This window comes from Carassius carassius, chromosome 2, assembly GCF_963082965.1.
Source record: "Carassius carassius chromosome 2, fCarCar2.1, whole genome shotgun sequence".
Taxonomy (NCBI): Eukaryota; Metazoa; Chordata; class Actinopteri; order Cypriniformes; family Cyprinidae; genus Carassius; species Carassius carassius.
Genome location: NC_081756.1, coordinates 32053925 through 32075374, shown reverse-complemented (window position 1 = coordinate 32075374; position 21450 = coordinate 32053925). Strand labels below are relative to the sequence as shown.

The 21450-nt window shown below is 37.2% G+C and overlaps 3 protein-coding genes across 8 annotated transcripts in view; 2 read left to right on the top strand and 1 right to left on the bottom strand.

Annotated features, from left to right (window-relative positions):
* The window catches only part of LOC132108409 (ras GTPase-activating-like protein IQGAP1), a 34273-nt gene extending 23270 nt beyond the window's left edge, over window positions 1-11003 (top strand). The window contains exons 16-37 of the mRNA XM_059515119.1: window positions 380-470; window positions 631-798; window positions 958-1100; window positions 1233-1403; window positions 1509-1592; window positions 1803-1874; window positions 1999-2068; window positions 2646-3010; window positions 3101-3264; window positions 3369-3593; window positions 4050-4190; window positions 4796-4880; window positions 5446-5678; window positions 5753-5885; window positions 6116-6218; window positions 6301-6436; window positions 7088-7175; window positions 7282-7491; window positions 9917-10083; window positions 10177-10299; window positions 10392-10500; window positions 10593-11003. Coding sequence (XP_059371102.1) covers window positions 380-470; window positions 631-798; window positions 958-1100; window positions 1233-1403; window positions 1509-1592; window positions 1803-1874; window positions 1999-2068; window positions 2646-3010; window positions 3101-3264; window positions 3369-3593; window positions 4050-4190; window positions 4796-4880; window positions 5446-5678; window positions 5753-5885; window positions 6116-6218; window positions 6301-6436; window positions 7088-7175; window positions 7282-7491; window positions 9917-10083; window positions 10177-10299; window positions 10392-10500; window positions 10593-10706 — 3195 coding nt within the window. The 3' untranslated portion in view covers window positions 10707-11003. The remainder of the gene's footprint in view (window positions 1-379; window positions 471-630; window positions 799-957; window positions 1101-1232; window positions 1404-1508; window positions 1593-1802; window positions 1875-1998; window positions 2069-2645; window positions 3011-3100; window positions 3265-3368; window positions 3594-4049; window positions 4191-4795; window positions 4881-5445; window positions 5679-5752; window positions 5886-6115; window positions 6219-6300; window positions 6437-7087; window positions 7176-7281; window positions 7492-9916; window positions 10084-10176; window positions 10300-10391; window positions 10501-10592) is intronic.
* The window catches only part of LOC132097840 (cocaine- and amphetamine-regulated transcript protein-like), a 284097-nt gene that overhangs the window by 38317 nt on the left and 224330 nt on the right, over window positions 1-21450 (bottom strand). The window lies entirely within an intron of this gene.
* Window positions 16722-21450, top strand: part of LOC132108367 (CREB-regulated transcription coactivator 3-like) — a 41846-nt gene continuing 37117 nt past the window's right edge. For 4 of the 6 annotated variants that reach the window (XM_059515109.1, XM_059515103.1, XM_059515088.1 and 1 more), the window contains exon 1: window positions 16722-18188. In XM_059515109.1, coding sequence (XP_059371092.1) covers window positions 18057-18188 — 132 coding nt within the window. In that variant the 5' untranslated portion in view covers window positions 16722-18056. The remainder of the gene's footprint in view (window positions 18189-21450) is intronic. The other 2 variants (XM_059515081.1, XM_059515072.1) reach the window with 2 other exon arrangements.

Here is a 21450-nt window from a genome sequence, read left to right as displayed (position 1 = left end):
TGACATCCAGTGTCCGAGTGTTATTCCTAATCATAGACCAAATGAAATCTAGTTGGAATTGCTTGAATGTTTTGAAAACATGGTTATTTTATGCTATTTTGTTTGGTGGCACAGAGCTTCATCTTTAAACATTCCCATAGTCCTTAATTTGCAATTTCAAAAGTAAAGTACTTTTTAAGCTAGAAATTACTTGTTATAAATCCAGTCTTTAAAATGCTTATTTAGCCATCAAAATTATTGCAAAAGACATGAAAAAATGGAAACGAATTGTCCACAAAGTTTGGTAAAATTACATCTGTCTATAGTGATCAGAACGCATCCTAATTCTTTGAAATGGTTATTTGTTGGTAATTGACATGTTTTTTACTTGTCTTTACAGGAATGTGGAGATCCTTCTGCAGTACTTTGGTTAGATGAGATACAGGATGCGATCTTAAGAGCAAACAAAGACTCAGAGGATGCTCTGCAGTGTAAAAATACTTCTTTAAATCTTACTTCCTATTAAACTCAGAACTTATTTCCCTCTGTCTGTGTATTTACTCATTTAGTCTGTATCTCAGCTTGAATATAACTTCTTTTCTTTGAATCATCTCAGTTTTTCTAAAGAACGATCTTCTTTTCCATCCTCAGTCTCTCAGGCGATCCAGTCCATCAATGAGGCTGTGGATAACAAGGACTCGTCTCAGACGCTGGCAGCCCTGCGTTCACCTGCTGCTGGTCTGTACGTAGTCACATCTGAATGTGCTCAGACCTACCAGGACGACCTGTTTCGAATTAAAGAGGACAAGAAAAAGGAAGGTGAGATGGGTTCTTGTGTTGATCCTTTGATGTTTGGTACAAAAATCTATAGTAATATTTACATTAAAACAGTTCTCAGTTGAAGAATCTGTTTTCGACTGTTTGGTGGTGTCACATTTACACTTTGTTGATGTAGAGAGTAATAGAGGTTTTTGGTAGGGTATAATGGCAGTGAATGGATGAAACATTGGGTGAAGGGAGGACACAACTACTACTATAACCTCAAGACTGGACAAGGCACCTGGGAAGAGCCTGCAGACTTTATTCCAAATAACACTGAGCTCAACAAGGAGGAAATACAGGTACATCTTCTATTTTTACAATGTATATAATACATAATATATATTACACCCTATTGTGATTTATTATATGATATCTATTAATATAATAACCGTCATTTTTCCATGAGTACTTACTGTCTGTGTCTTTTGTAGTCTGTTGTGTCAGGAGTAACTACAGCATATAACCGGGAGCAGCTGTGGTTGGCCAATGAGAGTCTGATCGCCAAGCTGCAGGCCCGGTGCCGTGGTTTTATGGTGCGACGTGGAATTAAAGATCGTCTTGCATTCTTGAAGTCTCAGGAGCCGTCCGTCACATGCATACAGGTCACTCTCCTCTTGCTTCCTTCACTTAGTGCTAAACATTCATGTAAATGATAACAAAAATAACATCACTGTTGGTCCTCACGTCTGGTTCTGTTTGCTTTAAAGGCCCACTGGAGAGGCTACAAGGACAAAAAGAAGTACAAAGACAGGAAGCAGTACCTGAAGGATCACGCTGATGATGCTGTCAAGGTTAGATGATGATGAGCAGCTGCAAACTACAAAAAATAAAACTCCACACGTTTATTTCACCAGATTCTGATGAAATGTCAGGAATATACTCACTGTGCTATACACTACGTGGCAGAAACATAAGTGGTGTAACACCTAATTATCAGGTTTTGGTAAAAAGTGGTAAAATCTGAATTTGAATAAAAATATATAGTTTTTTTTTCTCTGTAGATTCAGTCAATGGTCAGGATGCACCAAGCTCGCAAAAAATACAGAGACCGTCTGCAGTACTTCAAAGACCATGTGAGTTTTAAGCCAAAATCAAAGGACTTGTATATTTTTATAGTAGTAATAATAACAGTTAATCTGATTTCTAACTGCTCAGTGGTCAGTCTTTAATGTTCTCCATCCATCTTTCTCATTGCAGATTAATGATGTGGTGAAAATTCAGGCTTTCATTCGAGCCAACAAAGCAAGAGATGACTACAAAACACTCAGTAAGCGTTTCATGTACTTCCTTCAAATTCTGTTTTCACATCCTTTCACTTAGAGCATGCCTCTAATATCCATATAGATAACTTGTTTGTTTTTTTGAAGCCATGTAATTGTGGTTTCTGTGTACTGTTAAAACTGTTAAAAATGGCTTGATCGTTTGATCGCCATCATTTACTGCCATTCATGTCATTCCAAACCATTATAACTGACTTTCTTCTGTGGAAGATTTGATGTTTCCCGTACAATGGAAGCCAACTGTTTAATTACCAACATTCTTCAAAATATCTTCTTTTATGTTCTGCAGAAGAAAGAACATTATTCAGGTGTGGAACGACATTAGGGGGAGTAAATGACAATTTTTTAGGGTGAACTTTACCTTTAAGGGGAGGGACACTTTATAGAAGATTTAATTGGACCATAATTAGAGTACAGGATGAGTCATCAGTGTTTTGGTTCAGTTTTCCCAGAAGAAAAAAAATGCACATTTTTAAAGTGTATACCTTCAAACTGTTTCCTCCAAACAGTATAGGATTACACTTGCACTGAATGCCATAAACCTCTAAATCCTGTCTTCAACAGTCAATGCAGATGATCCTCCAATGGGAGTTGTTCGTAAGTTTGTCCACCTGCTGGATCACAGTGATCAGGACTTCCAGGAAGAGCTGGAACTGATGCGGCTAAGAGAAGAGGTGATCACCAACATCCGCTCCAACCAGCAGCTGGAGAACGACCTTAATCTGATGGACATCAAGATCGGCCTGCTGGTGAAAAACAAGATCACCCTTCAGGAGGTGGTCTCTCACAGCAAGAAGCTCACCAAGAAGAACAAGGGCGAGCTGTCCAACCTCATGATGATGAACAAGCAGAAAGGAGGCCTGAAGGCACTTAGTAAAGAGAAGAGGGAGAAGCTAGAGGCATATCAGTTCCTCTTTTACCTCTTACAGGTAAAACTCATCAACTCTTACCCAAGAATTGTTTGAAAATCAGTGTCACTACAGTCCTGTTAATTCCCCTCTCTGTTCATTTTTTCTCAGACAAATCCAACCTATCTGGCCAAGCTGATCTTTCAGATGCCACAGAACAAGTCCACCAAGTTCATGGATTCTGTCATTTTCACATTGTACAACTACGCTTCTAATCAGCGTGAAGAGTACCTCTTGCTCAATCTCTTCAAAACGGCCCTGCAGGAGGAAATCAAGTAGGAACTTCATGATATACCATAAATGATATACTCTATTTATCAAGATGCATTTGCATATTTTACGATCTCTCAGTGATGTGTGTCTTAAAATGTAAATGCAGATCAAAAGTGGACCACATCCAGGAGATTGTCACAGGAAACCCAACGGTCATTAAGATGGTGGTGAGCTTTAACAGAGGAGCCCGAGGTCAGAACGCACTCCGGCAGATCCTGGCTCCGGTCGTGAAGGAAATCATGGATGACAAGACCCTCAACATTAAAACTGACCCAGTCGACATATACAAGAGCTGGGTGAACCAGATGGAGAGTCAAACTGGAGAGGCCAGGTGTGTTTTTTTAACCTTTTTGATATGAAGGGCCCCCACTGCCTAACACATTATTCTCCCCCTCAATATACGCCAAGATATTTTATTCTGTAATTATGACAAACCTGCCTGTTTTCAAACTTTTATTGATATTTCAAAGTAATTAATCTGGTTAATTAATTTAATGTATTATATTATTTACCTGTTTTTATTTTTTGTTTTGTTTTGGTGTTCTATATTCCAGAACTGTATGTTCTTCAATAAAAACAGCATTTATGTGGGAAAATATAAAGAAATATGATTTCAGTTTGTTTTTTTAGCATTTTTTTAGCTGAGGCCCCCTAGGGGAATAATAATAAATATACTTTTTAAGACATGTATATACTGAAAATTAATAAAGCCAGATGCACAATTGAAATGTAATGCTAGATGACCCACTACCTAATGTTGCAATGACCGTCTAATTCTGTTTTGCAGTAAATTGCCGTATGATGTGACTCCAGAACAGGCAATGAGTCACGAGGAGGTTCGAACCCGCCTGGAAGCCTCCATCAAGAACATGAGGACGGTCACAGACAAATTCCTCTCGGCCATAATTGTTTCTGTGGATAAAATCCCGTGAGTTGATAAAATACCGCTACATGGATTTCCCTCAGGGATCAACAAATTCCATGTCATCTATTTTTAGATGCACCTACAATCAATTGTTCTTGAATATATGAAAGTGACTTTCAGTAAGCCCAAATTTGAATATTTAAATACATGTCTGTTACATGAGCCATTTCTTTGTTCATGCTCTTGTACAAATCAGCATTACATTGCTGCTGCTTTTATTTTATTGAGGTTTGACAAAGTTAAAATAAAATGACACCATTTTTATATGACCATTTCTTCAACTGATTATACCAAGAAATAACATATAGTGAATGACTCTATGACTCAGTTTTTTAATAACTCATTGACTCTTCATATATCATTCAAATAAATAATTCACTGAATCCATCAGAGCACAATTAGCTATTATGAATGAACTTCTTTACTGAATGCCAACTCATCAAAACTTTTATTCATGTTTGACTTGAAATGATCCAAGGACTATTATCATGTTATTGCGTGTTACTGACTGGTTGCTTGCATTCACTACACTTTTTGAAAAAAGGGCTACTTAAACTTCAGCAAAATTCAAATAGAAGAACTAAGAATCCTTTGTGTTTTCCCTGTAGTTATGGCATGCGGTTCATTGCCAAGATGCTGAAGGACACACTTAACGAAAGGTTCCCTGATGCCACAGAGGATGAGCTTTTGAAGGTTTGTTACATCACAGCTGCTAGTGTTATTCCCGTGCAGCGCTTGGCTGATGTAATTGTACCCTTCAGTCTCAAAACCAAGACAGCCTTTATTCAGATGTCTTGAACACCAATTACCTCTTCATTAAACTGGCACCCACTGCTCCATATCAGTTCTGTCCCACTTTGGAACAGTTTTCCTGAGCATTTCTCTCATTTTGAATAATAAAAGTGGTTTACATCTCTTTCCTTTTCTTCTGGAAAGAGAGCCCGCTTCTCTTTCTTTCGTTCTATCTGTCCTACACATGCTCTGTCTCTCTCGTTCTCTATGGCCTGGCTCCAGCTGTCCTCTTGGCCCTTGCTTATACCCTTTTCAAGAGATTTTTGATGAGCACCCAGCACAGGTAAGCCACGTCTTTCTTATCCTTGCCTTGCTGCTTCTCTTTCTGTCAGTAATTTGGTTTACGACTTTGTAGAAGCAGAGGATCTTTAGTTGCACAAAGATAGAAGCATATATAATAAAAAATTGCACAGATGTTGTGTTTGCTTAAAAAAGGATGATATACTCATTCTTATTATCTTTTAAGATTGTGGGCAACCTGCTGTACTACCGCTACATGAACCCTGCCATTGTGGCTCCTGATGCTTTTGACATCATCGATCTATCGGCTGGAGGACAGCTGACCAACGAACAGAGGCGAAACCTGGGATCAATCGCCAAAATTCTGCAGCATGCAGCCTCCAACAAGATGTTCCTCGGAGACAACGCCCATCTGAACCCTATCAATGAATACCTCTCTAACTCCTACCAGAAATTTAGGTACAAGTGACATCAAAGTGCTTCTGTTTGTTTTTTTATTTCCGTACTGATGCCAGAAATTTTCTATCTCCCAGACGTTTCTTTTTGTCTGCTTGTGACGCCCCCTCTTTGGAAGACAAGTTCAATGTGGATCAGTACTCTGACCTGGTCACCTTGACCAAGCCTGTGATCTACATTTCCATTGGGGAGATCATCAACACTCACACGGTAACCATTTGAAACGTAAGGTGTGGAAAAATAAATAAATTTGGTGTTAAGTTAGTGTCAAAAATTCAGTACGTGGAGCAGCAGAAAGCTGATTGGTTTGAAAGTGACTTCTGTACAAGTGGTGCTTCAAGCATCGCTACACAAATGACAATAGAAAGTAGACTTTTTATACCAACAAGATTGAGTATAGTTGGTTTTAAGAACTGAATATATTGTGGTATCTTCGTTAGCTCTTGCTAGATCACCAGGATGCCATCGCACCAGACCACAATGATCCTATTCATGAGCTGCTAGATGACCTGGGAGAGGTGCCCACCATTGAATCTTTAATAGGTGAGCCTCTGAGATAAGCTTTAATGTCTCAGGACGCTGAGGTCCTGCAGAGTTCGAGTGATCGACTGTCGTTCCCTTGCAGGTGAGAGCCCACTCCCCGCTGATGATCCTAATAAGGAAATGATGGGTAAGACAGAAGTCTCGCTCACCCTCACCAACAAATTTGATGTTCCTGATGAGGCCAATGTTGAAATGGATGCCAAGACCCTCCTCCTCAAGTAAGGACAATGCTTTACTCAAATTCTTCTGTTATAAAACCTAGTGAGGTACCAAATTCTCTGGTAGGACAATAATGCAAACCCTTCCCCTATTTCAAACATTTGAATATGATTTTCACCCTTCACTGGAAGCTGGACGGAATTTTCAAGGGTTGTAAAAATGAGTGAATCATGAATGCATGAATATATTCCCACAAAACAAATAACCACCATTATGTCTTAAAAAAAATAGAAGCAGGTTTTCTAGGTCTAATCAATGTAAATTATAAATTACAAATAATTATTTTGGACATAAATATCCATAACTGCCCATTTTAAAAGAATAACGAAAATCATTTCAATGCGTCCAAAGCTTAAATTGGATCTTAAAATTTCTGTATAGACATATAGTCGGGACTTCATGCAGCTTCTGTACTACTCTACATTGCAAATTAATGACTTCCAGTCTGTTGTTTGGTATTTGTTGTTTATCAAAGAGTGTGAAGAGGTCGCTTTAGACTGTAGAAATGTTAGCTCGGCAATCGGTTGTAATTTTAGTCTGTTGTACAGGAAGCAGTTGCTGCCTTTTGTAGGTCACTAGGTTTTAGAACTAATATGTTTATTTGCCAAGTAATTAACATGGATCTTTATCCATTTATCTTTCTCATTTAGCACCAAGAGGCTCATAGTAGATGTGATCAGGTTTCAGCCAGGAGAGACACTCACTGAGATTCTGGAGACAGTTGCTACACCAGAGCAGGTACTTTAATTGCAGAATTTACAAATTAAAAACTTCCAAGTTATTAAAAAAAACTTCATCAAATCAGAGTTTTGTGTATTCAAATCAGCATTTTTCTTTGGAATAGGAAGCCGATTACCAACGTGCCATGCAGCGACGGGCCATTCGTGATGCTAAGACCCCGGAGAAGATGAAGCAAGCCAAACCAGTTGTGGATGACAGCCTTACCTTGCAAGGAAAGAAGGACAAAATCAAGAGCAACTTGCAAAGGCTAGGAGAGTTGGGCAAAGTTCACCCTGAGAAGAAATACCAGGATCTGATCAATGATATTTCCAAGGTACCTTTCCTATGCAGGGGTGTAAATTACGAGGAGGGGGCAATAAACTAAAAATTTATCATGAGCAATTTTTGAAAAAGATCACAAACAATACAGCTAAAATTGTACTTGTAAGGATATTTATACACAGAGGCTTGCTATTGTTAGTGCAGCAGGTAGACTGTGCCAAATTAGACAACTTAAAAGTGCTCGTGTCCATTGTAGACATTACAGTCGTGGCCAAAAGTTTTGAGAATTACATAAATATTAGTTTTCAAAAAGTTTGCTGCTAAACTGCTTTTAGATCTTTGTTTCAGTCGTTTCTGTGATGTACTGAAATATAATTACAAGCACTTCATACGTTTCAAAGGCTTTTATCGACAATTACATGACATTTATGCCAAGAGTGAGTATTTGCAGTGTTGGCCCTTCTTTTTCAGGACCTCTGTAATTCGACTGGGCATGCTCTCAATCAACTTCTGGGCCAAATCCTGACTGATAGCAACCCATTCTTTCATAATCACTTCTTGGAGTTTGTCAGAATTAGTGGGTTTTTGTTTGTTAACCCGCCTCTTGAGGATTGACCACAAGTTCTCAATGGGATTAAGATCTGGGGAGTTTCCAGGCCATGTACCCTAAATTTCAACATTCTGGTCCCCGAGCCACTTAGTTATCACTTTTGCCTTATGGCACGGTGCTCCATCGTGCTGGAAAATGCATTGTTCTTCACCAAACTGTTGTTGGATTGTTGGAAGAAGTTGCTGTTGGAGGGTGTTTTGGTACCATTCTTTATTAATGGATGTGTTTTTGGGCAGAATTGTGAGTCCACTCCCTTGGATGAGAAGCAACCCCACACATGAATGGTGTCAGGATGCTTTACTGTTGGCATGACACAGGACTGATGGTAGTGCTCACCTTTTCTTCTCCGGACAAGCCTTTTTCCAGATGCCCCAAACAATCGGAAAGGGGCTTCATCGGAGAATATGACTTTGCCCCAGTCCTCAGCAGTCCATATACTTTCTGCAGAAGATCAATCTGTCCCTGATGTTTTTTTTGGAGAGAAGTGGCTTCTTTGCTGCCCTTCTTGACACCAGGCCATCTTCCAAAAGTCTTGGCCTCACTGTGCGTGCAGATGCGCTCACACCTGCCTCCTGCCATTCCTGAGCAAGCTCTGCACTGGTGGCACTCCGATCCCGCAGCTGAATCCTCTTTAGGAGACGATCCTGGCGCTTGCTGGACTTTCTTGGAAGCCCTGAAGCCTTCTTTACAAGAATTGAACCTATACTATATATATCTTTCCTTGAAGTTCTTGATGATCCTATAAATTGTTGATTTAGGTGCAATCTTACTAGCCACAATATCCTTGCCTGTGAAGCCATTTTTATGCAACACAATGATGGCTGCACGCGTTTCTTTGCAGGTCACCATGGTTAACAATGGAAGAACAATGATTTCAAGCATCACCCTCCTTTTAACATGTCAAGTCTGCCATTCTAACCCAATCAGCCTGACATAATGATCTCCAGCCTTGTGCTCGTCAACATTCTCACCTGAGTTAACAAGACGATTACTGAAATGATCTCAGCAGGTCCTTTAATGACAGCATTCAAATGCAGTGGAAAGGTTTTTTTGGGATTAAGTTAATTTTCATGGCAAAGAAGGACTATGCAATTCATCTGCTCACTCTTCATAACATTCTGGAGTATATGCAAATTGCTATTATAAAAACTTAAGCAGCAACTTTTCCAATTTCCAATATTTATGTAATTCTCAAAACTTTTGGCCGCGACTGTACTATCCGTCAGTGTTGCCAAGTCCATGGTTTTCCTGTGGAATTGGGCTACTTTATCACTGTTGCCATGGGTTAAAGCGACCCCAATAATGTTTATTTTATCCCTCGGAATGCGATTCTTTTTTGAGCTAGTTTTGAGTAGCAATTGGGTGTGGTTTGTTGTGAACACCTGGCAACCCTTTCCCTCAAGTAGGTAATTGTTATTATTGCTAACATAGCGGACTCATCTAAAAATACATTGGCACCTGTATTGAAAAGAAAATAATCACTTCATTCGATGTTCAAGTGAATAAAATAGCCTTGACAGCCTTGGAGTTCCACAACTGTTGACTTTGTTCTCTCTCTCACCGGACTTGTGTGTGTGTGTGTGTGTGTGTGTGTGTGTGTGTGTGTGTGTGTGTGTGTGTGTGTGTGTGTGTGTGTGTGTGTGTGTGTGTGTGTGTGTGTGTGTGTGTGTGTGTGTAGCCTATGTGATGTAGAAGAGGAAAGCAGGCATTTGAACAAACAACCCTCAGATTAATTTCTGACCCCCCTGGATTTCCGCCTATGTTTCTATGTCCTTTGAGATTTTCAGACTTTGTATGAGTATAAAATTTCAAATGCGCCATTTCATTTTAAATGAAAGTGTCTTGATTTATTCTTTGACGTTTGTAGGACATCCGGAACCAGAGGCGATACCGTCAGAGGCGAAAGGCAGAATTGGTGAAGCTTCAGCAGACCAATGCTGCCCTGAACTCCAAGACCAATTTCTACAATGTGCAGATTGACTACTACAATCAGTACATCAAGACCTGCATGGACAATTTAGCCAGCAAGGGCAAGTGAGTATTTACTGTCCAGTTTAGTTCATGTCATTATCTCTGATTGGATAATTGTCATTGAGCTTATGGAAAATGCAATCGCTTCACACACAGAGTTTCTAAGAAACCTGGAGACAATAAGGCAAAGAAGAGTAAGCAGGTATCGCAGAAGTACACAGCAGCCCGTCTACACGAGAAGGGAGTGCTCATTGACATCGAGGATCTGCAGCCAAATCAGTGAGTTTCATGTGTTTTCATGCCTTGCAGTTTCTTTATCTACATTTCCTCTTGTTGTCCTGTAATAATATGCTTGTTTCCTATTTTTACAGGTATAAGAATGTCATTTTCGAGATCTCACCATCTGAGGTTGTAGGCGTGTTTGAGGTGAAAGCTAAGCTTATGGGAGTCCATTTGGAGACGTTATTGTTAGAATACCAGGTAAAAAGTTCTTCTCTTTTTTTTTTTTATTATATTTTTAGTCTCATGTAGTCCGAACTCTGTCTGAAATTTTGTGTTGTGTTTAATAACAGGACCTGCTCCAGTTGCAGTACGAGGGGGTGGCAGTGATGAAGCTGTTCGATCGAGCTACTGTAAATGTAAACCTCCTCGTTTTCCTTCTCAACAAGAAGTTCTACGGCAAATAGAAACTCGGAGGGAATGACAAGACTGTTTCATACAAAGTGAAGCCCAGACCACATTCATCTTTAAAGTTTAAATGTCTTTCCTGCACTACTCTGAGTGTGCCTTTCTTGAAGGATAGATTCCTTGAATGTACATTATTAAATTGTCACAGACCACCAACATGTATCTTCTGGATATGTAACGGTTGACTTTGTTTTTACTGAGATGTAAGTGTCCAAAAGAGTATCAATAATAGTTTGCTTTGATCTTTTGCAGACTGTGCTTGCATGAGCTTTGAGTACTGTATGTGTTATATGTAAAATTTGAAAATTGTTTCTAATTATCCTTATCATGTAGGAGAGTGGTGAGCCACATTCCTCCAAATGTTACCAAAATATAATTTTTGTCATTTTTGTTTCTTTATTTGTAAATCCTGAATGGATATACTTCATTGGCTAGTTGAAAAATGAGGACTTGTTGGAAAATATTTTTAGCTGGATGAATTTTATGTCCCTCTAATTTGTGCAGCCTTGTCCATTTTTTTTTAAAGGTGCCTTGACTTTAATAAAATTTGAGAAGCCTTATCATATCAAAACGTAGTGCTTATAATGTCAGTCCATCTCATTGTCTGTTGTTATTATTTGACTCTTAAAATACAAGGTTGAGTAATGGTTACATATTTTATTGATACAGTATGTAATGATACTGATTAGTGATACTGGTTTATACACTTATTATGAGAAAATAGTGATGACATAAACAGATTAATTCAGAAATGTATGTACAGACATTTTCTTATTTCTTTTTACAAAAAAACTTTCAAGGATCAATTCCATCATTACAGTCTTTAAAAAAAGATTCAGGTTTTAGAGTAAAACATCAAATTTATTGCAAACCTTCTGGTGTTTTGACTGAGATGTTCTCAGTTACTGTACCGTTAAAACGGTGGCCCGCTGTTTTATATTCAAATGCTTTATGAAGGTGTTTATTTTTTCATATGTGCATTCAATATGGAATGCCAGATTGGTAGATGTGTGGAAAATGAACTGCAGTGTGGTTGAAATTTCTTAGTATCACAGTCGTTTTCCTGATCTTACCTTTAACACTTGAAAGGTAGTTCACAAAGATGCTGGTCAGAAAATTACATTTCACTACCCAGTATTACATATGGCAAAAATAATAAGAGTGAAAGCTGATATTCTTTAACCTCATTGTATGGTTCAAAACACAAAATGCTTGAATATCTACGCCTATGTTTTGTTTTGATTTATTACAGATAGCTTGAGCAATTATTTGTTAAGCTGTTCCACTGCTAAAACTATTAATAAAATATATAAATGAAAACCACAGTATATCCTATCCTTTTTATATCCCATACATTAAAGTCAGCCCAAATGATTAGGCTCAGCTTTTTATTTTATTTTGACCTATTATAGCTGTTTTATGTAAAGGTGAAAATCTGGTATAATATCAGGACATTTCAGTTGTTTGCATTTACATTTTTTGGACACTTTTAACCAAAGCAACTTACAATTGATGAATACAACAAGTGATTCATCATAAAGAGGAAAATAAAAGGAAGTGCTTGTAATACGAAATTTCAGACGTCCTTCAGATTAGCACAAGCTAGAACAGGGAGTGATAAAGGAAAAGTGAAAGCAAAGTTTTATTATTATTATTATTCTTAGGATACAAATGTTGACAATTGTCAAATGTTGACAGAAGAGATGAGTTTTCAGCTGTTACTTTCAGGGATTCAGCATTCCGGATGAGGGTAGGAAGATCATTGCACCAGAAGGGAACGGTGAAAGAAAATGTTCTGGAAAGGGACTTTGTGCCTCTCTGTGGTACCATCTTTTTTACCATCTGTGGTACCTACTTTTTTTTTTTTTTTTTTAAGCATATTGCGGTAAAATTGCCGCAATATTCACCTGTTTTTTTTTATTATGTAACTGTTATGGATTACAGTTGCTACATTTTTGTATCCTGATTACATAATGTCTTTCCTTGTATTCCGTTACTCTCATAGAAGTTCAATTATTTTACTGAGATCAAAATGTGGATTTAAATATCATTTTATGTATCTGGAATTGAGAGCATCCGACCTCAGTGCCTGTTTCACCATTTACCCATGGTGCTTAATTTGGCTATGCACGTATCTCACCTTAAATGTGTTTATCAATGAAACCAGTAACACAATCCACAAACAGAATGATGTTTCCAGCAGAAACGTTAATAATTAAATATATTAGATAATAAAGAAGTGATCCCATTGAGCAGTGTTGGGAAGGTTACTTTTAAAGTGTAATAGGTTACAGATTACAAGTTACCCTTTTTAAAATGTAAAAAGTAGTGTAACTATTTCAATGACTTTATTAATGTAACTGATTACATGTGATTAGATTTTGAATACTTTCCAAACAAATGTTTTTCACCGTTAATCATTTTTAAAACATTTAAAGCAGACAGGGTTAACCGAAGTATGACTGAACACTAATTATTGGCATTTGAGTTAAGATTATAATAATTTAATTTTAAAGCACAGCCACCACAGAATCAGACTTTAGCAGTGCTTTTTACTTTGAGATCGTTCTGAGGTTAAATACAGATTTAAAATCATTACAAGATAGTTTAATAACTATGATACTGTTTTTGAAATCAGGAATGGCATCTAATGATTCTTTGGAAAAAAAAACATTTAAACCTAAAAAATAAAGCAAACATAAAACCAGATAGGAAATAAAACAAATAAGCATGTGTCATATTTTGTGTCCTAAATAGCACACAGTCCTATCTGTCTCCTGAAACATTGGTGTTTCATATTTTTGGAGCAGTCAATGCAATTTGGTAATCAATCAAATCTGTATGCCTTTGTAATTATCAGTATCATTTTCATAAGTAACTAATTTAACCCTTTCATGCATGAATTATGATAACCTCAGTCAGGATTTTTTTCCTATGTGTTTTTATTGCTCTTAGGGCATGAAAAACAAGAATTGATCTTTATATTATTTTTTTACAAATTTTTCAAAGAGATCTTCAGATGTCCACTTGAGTGGACAGCATGCGGTTGGTTTAAACTGGATATATACTGTATTAAATATAAGACAATAATCAAACAGATAAAGTATGTGAATTTAACAAACTAATCAATGCAATTATATCAAATAATGTGAAAACTATAAAATATATGCAAAAAATATAAATGCAAAATATTGCAATGGCTTCATACAACTTCATACAAGTTGCACTTCGCATAACTATGATATCAGAACATGAGGACGTGATTCCATCAGAGTTTTCTACAGCCTGTCAAGGTACAACTGTGGAAACCACTCAGATGCTCCCTCCATTGCACCAGAGTATGGAGATTTACCCTTATTAGCTGATAATTATGATTATGTTCAAGATGGACATGCACATTTCTATCATAGCCCTCCTCTGAGAAAACCTAGCGATACGTTTTTTCAATCTCATCTGAAATGATCAGTGTTGGGGGTAACGCATTACAAGTAACATGCATAACCCATTCAGATTACTTTTTTGATGTTACAAGTAAAGTAATGTGTTACAAGTAACATGCATTACCTAATCAGATTACTTTTTGATCTAACAAGTAATTAACTACAAGTAATGTGCATTACCTAATCAGATTACTTTTTGATCTAACAAGTAATTAACTACAAGTAATGTGCATTACCTAATCAGATTACTTTTTGATGTAACGAGTAAAGAAACGCATTACAAGTAACATGCATTACGTAATCAGATTACTTTTTGATGTTATGAGTAAAAAAACGCATTACAATAATGCACATTACATAATCAGATTACTTTTTGATGTTATGAGAAAGGAAACGCATTACAAGTAACATGCATTACGTAATCAGATTACTTTTTGAGGTTATAAGTAAAAAAACGCATTACAATAACATGCATTATAAAATCAGATTACTTTTTGATCTAACAAGTAAAGTAATGCATTACAAGTGTCATACATTATGTAATCACATGACTTTTTTCGATGTCAATGAAAATTACATTCTAATAATACAAATACATTTATTTACAGTAGAAAAAGTCAATGCATATTAAGTTTTTAAGTTTTAAATTTCAAAAACAATATTCACATTATAATTATGAATTGTAGCTGAAATATAGCCATTGCATGCATGAGGTCCACTACAGTGGACATGTGATTAATCAGAGTTTTCTCTCAATCTAAAATCAAAACTTGGAAAATTTTACTGTGATATGACTCATTAGATATTGCTTTATGCTGCAATATTTTTTTTTACCTACAAGAGTCTCCTAGGATAGAAGGAATGGGTGGATATCCTGGAGCAACTTGGCATGTCTGACTGACCCTTGGCCATCTTGGTTTGGAGGGGGAAAAATCGAAACACAAAGGCTTGCCACTTGGTTGCAATTTATAGGATGATGCACCAGGGTCCAATGAAGAGATTGATGTGCAACTTTGCCATAAAAACCCGTGCAAATTAAAGAAAATGCTTTTTTAATAGCTGTCCACTGTAGTGACCACTATGCGTGAACGGGTTAATCTAAAATTACGTAATTCTGTTTCATTTAACTAGTTACTCCCCAACACTGCCTTTGAGGTTGCAATGAAGTTACTTAATACAGAATCTGATTTAGTTAAACAGCACCGAATGTGTCGTAGAGCTGGTCTTGCTGGTGGGTGCTTACTTTTTGTAGTAGGGTGTGGAATAAGAAAACAGAATATATATCAAAGCATTTAAAAAATCTTATTGACCCCCAAGTTTTGAACAGTAGTCTGTGTGTGTGTGTATGTATATATATATATATATATATATATATATATATATATATATATAAATAGGGGTTGAATGACTTCAGATTTTTTTAAGTAGACATTTCTGTGATGAAAGTCGAGAGAACTGGTCGCAGATGACGTCATTGATGAATGATGATTGAACAAATAAGCCTGAACCTTGAGCTGAGACTCGAACACCTTGAGCACAGCTATAGCATACTGTATGACACAGTGCTGGACACTTTTTGCCCACTGCTCATTTTTATCAGTTCTTTTGTCTTTGGGTCATTATATTTCTCACAGATTTCTGCTCACTCTAAATCAGATCCAGATAAAGTAGCATAGTAAAGAATACATAATATAACTGTGTGTGAGAATTAACCTGGCAGCGTCTCTCTACTAATAGTGAAGCTGTGGGTTTTAGCTACTAAGAGATAAATGATAGATCTTTTCAGTTTCTAAGCTAATTTATTTGTATAATTATCACACAGCTCACCGATTTGTCATTTTAACTATTTGGAAACCGAGCGTAAATGTGGAGATTTCTTATCCTGTTGCGCACTCTATAGGACCAGTGAATAGTCAACAACAAGCTTAAAGCATCATGGTCTGTACAACCCCTATATATGTATATGTAAGGAATAATTGACTCCGGGCAGTTGAATTGAAACTGTGAGTTGGTGATGTGGCCACGACACCCTGGGGGGGTGCATTAATTTTCTAATAATTTAATGGCCTGTGTTTGCCTGAAAATAACTGCACACCTTAGAACATTCGTCAGCCAATCAGATTCAAGCATTCAACGGCTCTGTAGTATATATACATACACACACACACACACACACACACACACTAATGTTCAGAACATGTAATGTTTTGATAAATATCCAATAATGTGAAATAATATTAAAAATAATATTAAAATAATATTAAAATATTAGTACAATTTAAAATAGACAGACAGACAGACACAGACAGACAGATAGATAGACAGATCTACAGACAGACAGATTGACAGACAGATAGACAGACAGACACAGATCAACAGACAGACAGACAGACAGATAGATAGATAGATGTTATTCAGAATTTCAAGACAGGTTTTTAATCTAATATTGAGGAAATGTGGAGCAGAAATTTTTATTTCCATTTCTATTAAGATTTTTGATGTCACTTTTAACATTAATAATTGTGCAGTGTATCCCTTTAAGGGAACTCCGCTGCCTCCTTGTGGCCACAACTTAAAAAAATGGTATACAGTTTTGGGGCAGGCTTGTGTATTTATTATTTTTTTGCTCGGCTTGTTTTTACTCGGAGTGAGGGATCGGAGTTGACAAAACAAATGTTTGCCGTGGAGTCACGAATCGGTGCATCACAGTTCAGGTGGATCTAGAGGATGGACACGGAGAAGAGAGTCCAAAGGAGTACGCGCGGACTACACGATCAGATTTCACCGCTGCATTTCACGAACCAGTAACATCTAAACATTTTCTCAGACTCGTGTGACAACAGCAGGTCGATCACTGGCCGATGGTTGTCCTGCCGCAGGACATTAAGTGAGTGTCTGATGCCGAGATTGATTCGTTACCTTGCTGCGAGTTGCTGTCGCGCTTAAGTTACCGGTTTATATGAGTTTTGAATGCGTAATGAGGCTTACATTGGCGAGACCACTTGTTGAAATCTAACAAAACTAAGTTCAGTGTTGTGAGAAATAAGATTGATCGACTTTACAATACAAGTGGGCCGTTTAAAGAGTCGACCGACTGTTTGTTGTCATTTATAGTTCGTTTGTGATTAATCGATTGTGATATTTTGATTGTGTCATATCGCTCATTAGCTGCTTAGCTGTCACGGCTGACTTTATCCTCTAACGTTAACGTTACCTGACCGAGCAGTAGCAATCAATTACACACATTTAGACGGTTATATCACCAAATTTCTATCTTAATTCATAAATAATGGTAGACACTTACATATTTATGCACAATAACAAAAATATAACGTTATGTATTTTTAAGTGTTCTCGTCAGAATCTAAAGTATTTAGCTCGCTAGCTCGAGTCGTTAACGTTACTCAACTTGTTTCTTAAATCCAAGTTAAATATTTAAGCTTTTCTGTTTGGCGTTGCACAGTATTACACGTTTTTTCTCTATATATTTTTCCCCACGATACAAAGCAAGAGCTAGTTTACTGATGCCAAACAAAACGGTGATAAACGCTTGAATGTTTAACGTAAACGATGTCCAGTTTCCTGACAAACTTTTAGCAAATTCAGCTCATCGCATTTATACAAATATTGGCGTTGGAATTCCTATATATCATCGTTACTTTGCACTTAAGATGAATTAAGTTCGTTAAGTTGTTAATAATACGGTTTCATCGCGTTTTCCAGCTCATTAATGGTGGCAAAGCTCATGTCATTAAAGCCACATCGTCAAACCTCTCTAAAGCGTCTGAACTGCACTCTTACACGCTTTTCAGACATGGAAGGACAAATTAAACACATTTGATTTCTCTATCGACAACATTCAACCGTCAGTTCCCTGCGAAGTTGATCTCGAAACTCTGCGGCCCAACCATGTCTGGATCCCCGGGCTCGAGTGGCTCCAACCCGCGGAAGTTCAGCGAGAAGATCGCGCTGCACAACCAGAAACAGGCGGAGGAGACGCGGGCCTTCGAGCAGCTCATGACAGACCTCACCGTCTCAAGGGTAAGCACAACCAGATTGGGAAATTACCTCGCTCCCTCGTTTTCATATATCAAAAGCAGCTGCCTAAGTGTGTCCTATGCACAGCTGAATCACTGTTAATGGAAAATACCCGGCACATCGAGCTCAGGAGAAGGGATGAGAATGGCCGTGGCTGACTGCTGTCAATCACACTTCATATGCACATCATTAAAGGGCTGATGCCTTGAGTTTATCTCATTATATTTACAAGTCTTCTCCTGATCAATCATTAATTATATATTGCCTGAGCTGTAAGGAGCAAACCTATTTATTCTCTGAGTACAGATGATTTTGATAGTCATGCAGAAGTCACCATGCCAATCATAGTTTCCAGCCAAGATGCCATGCTTACTACAGCTACTGTTTCTATAAAATTGGGGTGACAACTACATATGAGAGAGGATGAGCACAGAAACAGCAGTGATGTTACAATGATGCCATCCCCGGATGGGCATTTGGATATATGTGGATGAGTAGCTCATGACGGTAAAAGTTCAAATATAATTTTCCCTGTAAAAAATCTTTCCAAGCATTTTAATGTGAGTTAATTTGGACACATGGCCATAACTTTTGTTTTTACACTTATTATTTTAAGTGTGTGATTTGTAAAGTTTGTATATTGTAAATTTGTTTCTGTGCTAAGGAGGGAGATTATTTGTTTGCACTTTGTAATGTTCAGTCAGTCATTGGTTATTGGAAAATAAACCAATCATGGCTATCAGACCCTTAAAATGGAAGGGTCTTATAAAATAACGGCCTCAGGTTGATATAAGCCCCGTTCACATTGAGGTCTTATTCAATCTGTCAAATTTATTTAAAATAATAATAATAATATTTAAAAATCTTCCCTTTTACAACTCAGGTTTTTTTTTTTTGACTGTATATGAACTTGCATATTACATGGCTGCTTACCAAATAAATTAGACAACACCATTATATAGTGGTTAGTGATACAGAAATAATTTACCACTGGTTGTAGTGACTAACCAACCAGAATCATGTATTCCAAAGAATGAAAAATCATCTAGATGGGTATGAAAAACCAATCAACACTCTTAAAAAAATATTCCTAAAAGGAGTTTTCACAGTAATTACCTTTCAGTAAACAGTTCTAAAAATTACAGTTTTTTTTCTCTCCTCGGTGTGAATATTTTAAAGATCATAGAAGCTTTTTTTCCACCATGAATAAACTTTGTGCAGTGGAAAGGTTCAATGGATGTTAAAGGCTCCTCATGGAATCATAGATGCCAATAATAGACTTTGTGTTAAAGAGTGCTAAAACTCGACAGATTTAATTTGCCCACCTGCAGACATGCCCTTGAGAAGATTAACTAATAAATTATGATTTTAAACAAGAACTGTACTGAATCTATGTTTAGCCTGGTAAACATAGTGGTCAAGTCAGAAGCTTTTGTGTACTGAGCTGCTTTGCATTTTCAGTTAATTTACATCCTCATCTTGTAAACATTTAAAGGTGCAAATATGAACACATTTTTTAATAGTGAACATCATTCTCTAGCTTTAGACTGACCAGTAAAAGACGGGAGCTAAACATGTTCAGGCTGCTTTTCTGTGAGTTGTGGAAAAACGCTGTGTGTGTATCTTGGCATGACTGAGCTTAGAGTCATGTTTTTGTTGATGTCAGTGGTATTGTTTTTTTTGAAGTGTGGTTTAGAGAATGCTTAAGAAATGTCAGTCAGGTGTAGTGCTGGTTGATATTCTGGTTCAAACAGTAAACTGGTTTGAATTCCTCACACGATATGAAAAAAAAACAAAACTGGCATTCCGGTGAGGTGCAAGTGCCTGAGCAATGACAGCATCATGAATTGAGAGAAGAGCCTTCTCAACTTAACCTGCAAAGATTGCCAGCAGCCTTTAATAGCCTCTGAATTGTTGGACAACATTCACAGCACACTCTTACTTGATCTGGACAAACTGTGGGAAGCCAGACACACAGAAAGTGGGACAAGATCGCACCACATGGACCTGACATAGCCGCACAACAAACTAGACAGTGCAGGGAAGACCTGTTTGCTAGCACCACTGAACGGACAGCACAGCATGAACATTACTCTATTCATACTGCTCCTCAGAAGTTTGTGTTTTTCCCTGAACGTAACATAATGAAGAGACTTTAATGAATTTAAGTTATTGAGTCGCACAAACTCCTTAATACCACGCTGTTTCGTATCACTTTTGGGTTGTTTGGCTTTCCATAACAAACTCAGTATCATTAGATATATTTAAGACTCCAGCCTTGAAATTTGACCACTGTTCATAGGTGGAGGGTGAACCAACTCCAGTGTAAGGCTAAAAGCTGACAAATGTATTAAATCATATTTATATATGTATTTTTAGGCAAGAACCAGACATGGGTGTCATGAAGAGTAAATCTTTTTTTTTAATGGGACTGATTTTTTTATTTAACGAGATTACAATTTAATAACATCAAAAATGTATAATTGTATAATGTTTCCTTTCCACGTTTATTCAAACAGCGAATAAATTATATAGAGAGACATTATCACTAACATTGATCTGTCGTGAGTTTAAGCACTCTCAAAAAAAACAAAAAAACTATCTGTTATAATCAACTAAAGCTGTATAAACTGTAAAAAATGAATCTCTTACTTTGTACATACATCTGCGCTTTGTTTATGATGAAGGAATTCGCAATAGTCCGGAATTCAGTCAGGGAACGTGCATGCGCTCAACAAAACTGAGGAGTTTCAGTGAGGACTCATATGAACGCTTCTGTTTTGCCATTGCATTCTCTAACTCAACAGAATTGTGTGTGATTGGTTAAAATGCGCAACACTGTAAAAACGCCTAAAATAACATGAGCAGATCTTAATTTAATATTAAATATTCTTAATAAACTTAATAAATATTCATATTCATTTTGTTAGCAACAGAAGTAATAGATTATATTTGTTTGTGCAGGGGGATGTTTGTCCAATTAAGTGGCATTTTTTTCCCCAAGTCCCTGTGGCCAGGGGAAGGCTAAGGCTTTATGATAAAACTCAGTTGCAGTAACAGTAATTTAATTTATGTCTGGAGTGCAAAATAGTCCCAACAGTAATTTATGATGTTTTAAATAGAATAACAACAGTCACGTCTGCGGGAGTTTATTTGACACAAACAGCATCCATGAGTGCATATAGTCCAAAAGTGCGTATGTTGGGAGAAGTAATGCATCGAAATGAAAATTCAGGGCCGAAACAGAAAATTCTGGATGCACTTG